Source organism: Apteryx rowi, unplaced genomic scaffold, assembly GCF_003343035.1.
Source record: "Apteryx rowi isolate R43461 unplaced genomic scaffold, aptRow1 scaffold_43, whole genome shotgun sequence".
Lineage (NCBI taxonomy): Eukaryota > Metazoa > Chordata > Aves > Apterygiformes > Apterygidae > Apteryx > Apteryx rowi.
Window position 1 is genome coordinate 1,780,329 of NW_020450683.1, and position 8,754 is coordinate 1,789,082.

Below are 8,754 nucleotides of genomic sequence, written 5' to 3' on the forward strand. Positions count from 1 at the left end.
TGACTCCCGTGCCTTCCCGAGTGGAGATGGCTTGCGACGGAAACCCGGCCACGGGAACGAGACCCGACAGCTTGCGGAGCGGTCCGCGTCCCCCCTCCGAGCCTTTCCTACCGTCAGAAATCATCTCTTCCCATTTTTTTTCCTGGGATGGCCAAATGCGGGGGTGGTTTCAGACAGGATGGATTCACTGCCACAAACCAACGCCGCCGGCTCCGGGAAAGGGCGGCTCAACGCTACAGTCGTGGAGCACAGGGAAGCAGCCACGAGGCAGGGAGCCGCCGGGGCCGGTAGCTGGAAAGCTGGCGATTTTAACTGGAAAAGTGGGAATTTTCACYGGAAAGCCGGGGATTTTAGCTGGGAAGCCAGGGCTTCGCAACCCCCCCCACCCCGTCAGATCCCCCCACCCGCGGTTGCTTTGTGCTTTGGAAAGACCCTGCGGACGGCGCGGGAATGGCGATGCTGGACAAGCTCCTGGCCCGTCCATCCGTCCGTCCATCCAGTGGCTTTTAGGGAGAGAAACGAGCGCTCGGGTGGGCTGACGGCTCGCGGCAGCCGAAGCGGAGCAGGAGGCCGGGAGGAGCCGGATGGGAACCCGCGGGAATGGGGCTCGGAGCAGCCGAGCCGGGAAGCAACCCCGGTGCCGGACAAACCTCTGGCTCAGGCACTTCCGATAAAAACATTCGTTATATTAATTAAAAGGGCCGCAAAGGGGCGGCGTAGAAAGCAGCGTCACTATTGCCAAATCCAAGCATCCACACGGCAGCCGGCGGCTCCCACCCCCCCTTCCCGAAACCGGGAGGGCGGCGGAAACGGCGAGAGCCGCCCGCGGGGAAAAACCGGCTCCTCGGGCTCCCCGCGCCGGTGGGATTCGAGCCCGAAGGAGGCGACGGCGGCGGCATTTCCCGGGATGGCGAATCGCCTGCGGAGCGGCCGCCGGCAACCGGAGCCGGGTCCTCGGCAGCGTTTCGTCCTGCGGGAGATGGTGGAGCTGCCTTGGAGGAGCGAGAGCCCCCCCCCCCGGTTTCCGACCGTCCCGAGTGCCGACGCTCTCCGACTATCCGCCCGGAGAGGGAGGCGCTGCTCAAATTAAAAACACGATGGGGGGGGAACAGGACAAATGGAAGAAAACGGGGCGCTCGCCATCCTACCCCCCTCCCGGGGGCGAGATGGGCGCTCGTCCCGCGCCAAAATCCCACGGGAACCGGTGTCGCCCCGGCACGGGAACCAGCGTCCCCCGAGTGCGGGAACCTTGGCGCTCCGGAGGTTTTTCCTCCCTTCGCGCCCAGCTTGTCCGGGAAGGATGCTCGGAGATGGCTCAGCAGTCCTGGAGGTGCCGGTGATGTCCGGGAGGTGCCGGTGACATCCGGGAGCCCTCGGACTCGCTCCGCTCGGCTTTCGGGGGGCTCCGGCGGGGGGAACGCGGGGTCTTTCGCCGCTGTGCCTGGACGGTCCGGGAAAAGCAGGCGAGGAAGCGAGGACGACCCCGGGCGCCGGCTCCGGGCAGTCCTCGGGCCGTGTCCGTCTCCGCGGGATCGCTTGGCTCCGGCGAGGGCGGAGGAGGCTCCCGCGGGGAGGTTACCCGGACCTGGGGGAAGCAAAGCGGAGACGCGGCGTCGGCACCCGGCAGCACCCAGCCCGCCGGGGGGGGGACGAGCACCCATGGGCGACCGCTGCCGGGACTCCCGATCCCTCCCGACCACGTTGTGCCACCCAAAACGTAAGGAAGCAGCAGGCGCCAAGCCCGAAGCCCCGACAGGCAACGCAAGCCAGCAAGAGCTGCTCCTTTCTTCAAATTAATAATAATTAATAATAATACTACTAATAATAGTAATAAAAATGCTTGGAACAGCTGCTTTTGCTCCGTCGCCCGCGCGCTGCTCCTGCATATACGTGCACATCCGCGGGCGTGCATCGGCATGCACCTATAGAGGCGCCTGCTCGCTTTGCCGGGGGGTTTCCCTCCCGGATTCATCCATCCGCAAACCCGGAGCATCCCGCCCCACGCCAGGCCGCGAGGGGTTTAAACCCGCCTGCGAGGGATTGGAAAACCTCGGGAGACGGGGACGCGCGCGGGCGGTGCTGCCGCCGGTCATTCCTGTAACGAGTTGGGGCTTCTCTGCCCCCCCCCCCCGGCCGCACTCACGTGTACAAGGGCTGCAGCTGCAAGTGCGACGTCTTCTGCGGCGCCTGGTAGCTGTAGGAGTCAAAGCCGCCGATGAAGTCGACTGCGGAGAGATTTTGGGAGAGGGGGAGCAGGGAAGTGAGTCGCCAGCGCRCCGGAGCCGGGAACGCGGCCGCCCCGCAGCCCCCATCCGAGCAAGGCGCCCGGGGATGGCGACTTTTTCGACCGGGTTGAAGCCGATCCTTCCATCCGCGGTGCTGGGAAAGGGGGGTTGGGACCGCGCGATGCCAGGCGGGAATGACGGCAGCAGGAGGCTGCACAGCGGGGCAGGAGCCGCCACGGGAATTTCCCACGCAGCAACAGGGCTGTCGCTCCGTCTGGGAGCACGGAGGAAGGATCATCTCCATTTTTTCAGGCCCGTAACTGCTTTCGGCTTTGCCGCTTCATTTTTTCCCGCTGGAATAGGGGGCAGGAATCRGCTCCGAAGGCCTCCGGGCTCTCGCCACGACCCCGCGGCCGGCGCAACGGGGGGGACGGTGCCCCGTGCGGCCAAACCGGCGTTTCGAGGCGCTACGGGAGACGCAGCGCGACCGAGCTCCCGGAAATAAATATATTAATCGCCAAGAAGCAGCGATTCGCGTGGATTAGCGCACAATTGCCCGGGAAATCGGGGCGAACACGAGGAGGGGAGGTGGGAGAACCTGCTCTCCGAGCCTATTTGTCTTCCCGACTCAACGCGCCGCCCGCTCCCGGTTTTGACGGCATCCATCCGTTTCCAACTCTAATAAGATATTCCATTAAAAAGATGCATTCGAAGCCCGGCTGCGGCCGCATTAATATTAAAAGTGTATCGAATGCCTGAGTTTTGTTTGAGCGCCCGGCACCGCCTGGAATGCAAACGCGCTTCCAAGGCGGCAGCGGTGGCGGAGAAGCCCCCATGCCCGGTCCCCGTATACGCAAGCGGGTCGTCGCGAGCAGCAGCATCCCGTTTTCCGCAGCACTTCGTGCCTTTGGGCCCCGGCGGCGCGATGGGAGGCTCGTGCCAAGCTTTGCCCCTGCGGCATCCGAGCGGGGCAAACGCCCTCCGTCCCTGCTGCCGGGCAGGGAAGCAGGGATGCAGGAGCGTGCGCCAGCCCAAAGATTATCCGTGCTCTTAAGCCTTGAAGACCGTTGGGGATGGGAGATGGAGCAGGTCACCAGCACCCACTGCTGATGCGGCATCCCAGCACCTGCGGCATCCTGGCACCCGCTGCAGCATCCCGGCACCCACAGCCACTGCAGCATCCCACAGCCGCCGCAGCATCCCGGTGCCCGCAGCCGCTGCAGCATCCCGCTGCCCGCAGCATCCCGGCACCCACAGCCACTACAGCATCCCGCTGCCCGCAGCATCCCGGCGCCCGCAGCCACTACAGCATCCCGGTGCCCGCAGCATCCCGGTGCCCACAGCCACTACAGCATCCCGCTGCCCACAGCATCCCGGCGCCCGCAGCTGCTGCAGCATCCCGGCGCCCGCAGCATCCCGGCGCCCGCAGCCACTACAGCATCCCGCCGCCCGCTGCATGCCGGCACCTGCTGCAGACACGACATCCCAGCACCCACCACCGCCGCAGCATCCCGGTGCCTGCCACATCCCGGCATCCGCCGTGGATACAGCATCCTGGCGCCCGCAGCATCTGGATACCCACAGCATCTGGACACCCACAGCTGCTGCAGCATCCCAGCATCTGCCACATCCCGGCGCCTGCAGCCGCTGCAGCATCCCGGCACCCACAGCTGCATCCCGGCACCCACAGCTGCATCCCGGCACCCACAGCTGCATCCCGGTGCCCGCCGCCGGCCGCCCAAGCGCTCCCGCCAGGCCACGCGGGCAGCTGGAGCCTGCTGCCGAGCATCCCTCGCTGCCTGATATATTGGCCGGCCGTGGCAGCATCGCTCCCTCCCTTTGGCCGGCGGAGGCTGCCAGCTGGCTCCGATTAATTATCGGCAGAGGAGCGYCGCCGCGGCTGGCTGGAGCCGCACGCGCCTGGTCAAGGGGCTCCGCGGGTTTTTGCGCGGCCGTTCGCAGCGATTACACCCGAATGGGAGCGCACAATATCCGTCGCCTAAAAATTAACCCGCAGCGCTGAAATCCCCCCTCCTCCGCCACCGCCGGGGAGGAAATGCGGCGCTGCCCGGATGGGGACGAGCGCCCCGACACGGCTTAGTCCGTAGGGATGGGCGGCAGGAGAAGGTGATGTTTCCGCCCTCCCCCCTTTTCCCAGGGGCCGGATTCAGCCTGGTGGGTCCCTGTCGTCCCGGTCGAGCAGCATGGTGCATCCCAGCACCCGCAGCATCCCGGCATCCCGGTGCCCGCTGCCAACACGGCATCCCAGCGCCGCTGCAGCATCCCGGCACCCGCAGCATCCTGGTGCCCTCCATGGATGCAGCATCCCGGTGCCGCTGCAGCATCCCAGCAGCCGCAGCATCCCAGTGCCCACAGCATCCCAGCGCCCGCTGTGGATGCAGCATCCCAGCATCCCGCCGCCCGCCGCCAACGCAGCATCCCGGTGCCGCTGCAGCATCCCAGCAGCTGCAGCATCCCGGCACCACTGCAGCATCCCGGCGCCCGCTGTGGACGCGGCATCCCGGCGCCTTTTGCGGGCGCCCCCGCGGCCACCCCGTCCCTCCCAGGCCCCGACACCGGGGGATGCGGGGCAGGAAGCGCCTTGTGCCGGGTTTTTTCGGGAAGGCGGCACTTACAGCTGTCCTCCTCCTCCAGGAACACCTTGCTGACGTAGCAGGCGTAGACGAAGCCGAAGAGCTGCAAGACACAAGTGTCCCGGAGCCGAGGGCTCAGCGCCGGCRGCACCGGCACCGCGCGGCCCCGGAGCTTTCCCGCCTCGGAGCCGCCGGCCCGCGGCATGGGGCGAAGCATCGCTTCCTAGCACCGGTTTTCCCACCCTCTCCGAGACCCCCCCCCCCGGGGCCCGACGTGCCTCCGCCGGGTGCTGGGTAAAGGGGAACACTGCAGTTGGGGGAAATAATAGTAATAACGGTAATAAAAATTAATAATAATAGTAATAATTGTAATAAAAACAATAAAAATAGTAGTAATAATAATAATAAAAAGTAATAAAAGTAATAAAAATAATAAATAAAAATAGTAATAAGAATTAATTATAAATAATAAGTAATAATAATAAACAAAACATAATAGTAGTAAAAATAATAGATAATGATAAATAAATAATAATAAATAATAATAAAAATAATAGATAATGATAGTGGATAATAATAAGTGATTAATAATAAGTAAATGATAATAAAATAATAGATAAATAGTAATAAAATAGTAAATAATAATGATAATAGATAATAATTAATAATTATTAATAAATACATGATAATAACAATAAAATGGTAAATAACAATAAAATAGTAAATAACAATAAAATAGTAAATAACAATAATAGATAATAAAAAATAATAATAAATAAATGATAATACAAATAATAAAATAGTAAATAATAATAAAACAGTAAATAATAAATAATAATAACAATAAATCTCGGAAAACGATTCTTTTGGCCACGCCGGGCCCTGGCGGGGCGGCAGAGGGGAGGACGCCGACGTCCCCACCGAGCCACCGGCGCCGCAGGGGCCGACGCCGAGCGCTGGGGACGGGGACGGGGGGGGTCCCCGACGGCGCCCCGCACCCAGCGCACCCGTCCCCGTCCCCGTCCCCGTCCCCGGCGCCTCCTTACCGCCAGGAATATCTGCGCGGCGCTGCTCACCACCTCGATGTACTGGTAGTCGAGCAGGCAGCCGGTGACGGCGACGACGTGGTGGTCGTGCGGCGGCGGCGGCCGGGCGCTCAGCACCGGCGTCACCAGGCAGCCCGGCCCGTTCTCCATCCACCACGAGCGGTGCAGCGACGTGTTGAAGGTCATGACGAAGTCGCGCTCCTGCGGCGTGGGCCAGGGGCCGGCGGCGGCGGCGGTGTCCCCCGACGCCTCCCGGCCCACGAAGCCCCGTGAGATACCGGGGATGGAGCTGGGAACCTCCCCYCCCCCCCCCCCCGGTGGCATCCGGGGGGCTCCGACCCCTCCTGCTCATCCCAGCGGGAATTAGAGGGGCTTCCCAAGCGTCACCCCAATGGTCTAGTGCAGCCGCCTGTGCGAAGGGGCCCGTGGGTGCCGTGGGGCGCCCCAGCACCCCCCGGAGCGGTGAGGAAGAAGAAGGAGGGAGGAAGGCAGACGAGAAGAAGGGAAGAAGGGAGGGAGAAAGCAGGGAGAAAGGAAGCAAAAAAGGGAGGAAGGGAAGAAGGGAGGGAGAAAGCAGGGAGAAAGGAAGCAAAAAAGGGAGGAAGGGAAGAAGGGAGGGAGAAAGCAGGGAGAAAGGAAGCAAAAAAGGGAGGAAGGGAAGAAGGATGAAAGCAGGGAGAGGGAGAGGAAAAGGTAACAAGGAAGGAAGAGAGCAAAGGAAGGCGAGGAGGAGGAGGAAGAAGGCAAGAGGGAAGGAAGAGAGCAAGCGAGGGAGGCAGAGGGCAGGGGAGGCAGGAGAAGAGGCAGGAGGCAGGAGAAGAGGCAGGAGAAGAGGCAGGAGAAGAGGACGGTGCCCGGACGCGGCCTCACCTGCGACAGGCGCCCGACCTCCAGGTAGAAGCAGATGATGAAGGCGTTCCAGCCGACCCACAGCACCAGCCACACCGCGTACTGCCGGGGGGGGGAGACCGAGCCCCACTCAGGCCCCCCGCGGGGACGGACAGCCGGACAGCCACAGCCACCCAGGGAACCCCTCCCGTGGGAATGGATGGACCGACTGACCAGCAGCCAGGGACCCCCCCATCAGAGGGACAGACAGACGCACCGCTGGCTGGCCGCCCAGGGAACCCCCCCCCCGGGGGATGGATGGACGGACAGACGGACTGCCAGCTGGCCGCTTGGGCAACCCCTGTGGAGACAGCCGGCTGGGAAGATAGACTGCTGGCTGGCCACCCAGGGACACCCCAACGGGGATGGACAGACAGACCACCCACAGGCCACCCAGGCACCCCCCCCACGGGGACAGACAGACAGCCCGCCAGCCAGCCACTCAGGCACCCCCCGCAGGGATGGACAGACGGACAGACGGACTGCCAGCCGGCCACCCAGGGACCCCCCCCCCGTGGAGATGGACAGATGGACCGACTGACATGAAGACAGGCTGGCCGGCCGCTCAGGCAGCCCCCCGCGGGGACAGACGGACAGACAGACAGACAGACAGAAGGCCCCGGCTACCTACCACGATGAGGTATTTGGATCTGTACTGCACGGTGCCGAAGATGCCCAGGATGACGGCCAGGATGTGTAAAAAATTGGCCAGGATGGGAGCCCACTGGTAGCCCAGGAAATCAAAGACCTGCCGCTGCAGCGCCGCGACCTGCGGGGACACGGGGACACGGAGCAGAGCCTCAGCCACCCCCTCCCCCCAAAACGAGAAAAAACACCCCAGCTCCTCGCTTTCGGCTCCCGCTTTCTTATTCTTAATTCCGGGCTGGAGCTTAAGGTGGGTTTTGTGCCTGCGAGCAGCCGCTTCGCTGCCTCAGTTTCCCCCTTTCGTCCCCAAACGGCCGCGCGTGGGAACTAAAGAGCGACAGCGCGTCCACCACCTCCCACCGCCAAAACTCGGCTCGCAAAAACCCCCATTCCCCAAATTTCCTGGCCCCAGTTAAAGCCCGGCTTTTCCCCCCTCCCCTTGCTGCATCGGAGGCGCCGCTGATCCAGGACAAACCCGCAGCTCGGCGAGGCGGCGCGCTGCCTCCTAATTAAACACGCCCGGGTTTCACCGACCTGCCCCYGAGTTTCCCCCTCCGGCAGCAATTAGCCGAGCCCTGCTAATTAGCCGCCACCGGGTTTGTTTTAATCCCCCTCCCCATGGAAGCGGCGCCGGGGCCGCCTGAGGTTTTTGGGAAAGAAAAAAACCTGCCCCCTAAAAATGGATTTTTTTTGGGGGGGGGGCCGCGCGCCGGGATGCCAGAGCAGGAACTGTGTGTTCAATGTGCCAAAAAATCAAATTTTAGGGGGGAAAAATATATATATTTTATATCTATATATAGCTTAYATATATCTCTATATATCTTTTATATATATATATCCTCAGGCCCTCCCGGAGGCGGTGCCGGGCTGGGGGGGGGGGGTCGGCAGGACTTTTTTTTTTCCATCGTTTGGGCAGCACGGGCTCTTTGGGTGGAAAACATCGCCTTTTCTCCAATGGAAACGGTTGCTTTTTTTTTTTTCCCCCTTCTCCCCCCACTCCTCTGGGAAATAGCGGAAGGAAAATCTGCCCCTCGCTGCCCACGCGGCTTTGTTAAAACGCCGCCGAGCGCGACGGCAGATTCCGCCCGCCTCGAAACGGCACTTTCGAGCCGAGCCGCAAAACGTCCTCCGGGAAGGGGGGAAAAACCGGCAGAAAAAGGGTGATTTTGGCAACGGGGGTGGGCAAAAATCCCCCTTTTTTTCCCCCCCCCCATCCTCGACCTCTGCCAGCAGCGACGGACCCTCCGGGTGCCCAAACTGGCTGAAACCCCCAAAGGTGCAGCAAGACCCCGCGGGTGCGGCGCCGTTCGGAGCCCGGCGGCATCTCCCCGCCGCTCCCCAAATATCCCCGCTGCC

General features: G+C 62.3%; 1 protein-coding gene across 1 annotated transcript in view; it reads right to left on the bottom strand.

The window, feature by feature from the left end:
• Nucleotides 1-1,077: 1,077 nt before the first annotated feature.
• NKAIN1 (sodium/potassium transporting ATPase interacting 1) overlaps nucleotides 1,078-8,754 on the bottom strand; it is a 22,627-nt gene continuing 14,950 nt past the window's right edge. The window contains exons 2-7 of the mRNA XM_026076350.1: nucleotides 7,385-7,522; nucleotides 6,736-6,816; nucleotides 5,866-6,066; nucleotides 4,862-4,922; nucleotides 2,144-2,225; nucleotides 1,078-1,585 (exon numbers count right to left, since the gene is read on the bottom strand). Of these exons, the coding sequence (XP_025932135.1) occupies nucleotides 1,576-1,585; nucleotides 2,144-2,225; nucleotides 4,862-4,922; nucleotides 5,866-6,066; nucleotides 6,736-6,816; nucleotides 7,385-7,522 (573 nt within the window). The 3' untranslated portion in view covers nucleotides 1,078-1,575. The remainder of the gene's footprint in view (nucleotides 1,586-2,143; nucleotides 2,226-4,861; nucleotides 4,923-5,865; nucleotides 6,067-6,735; nucleotides 6,817-7,384; nucleotides 7,523-8,754) is intronic.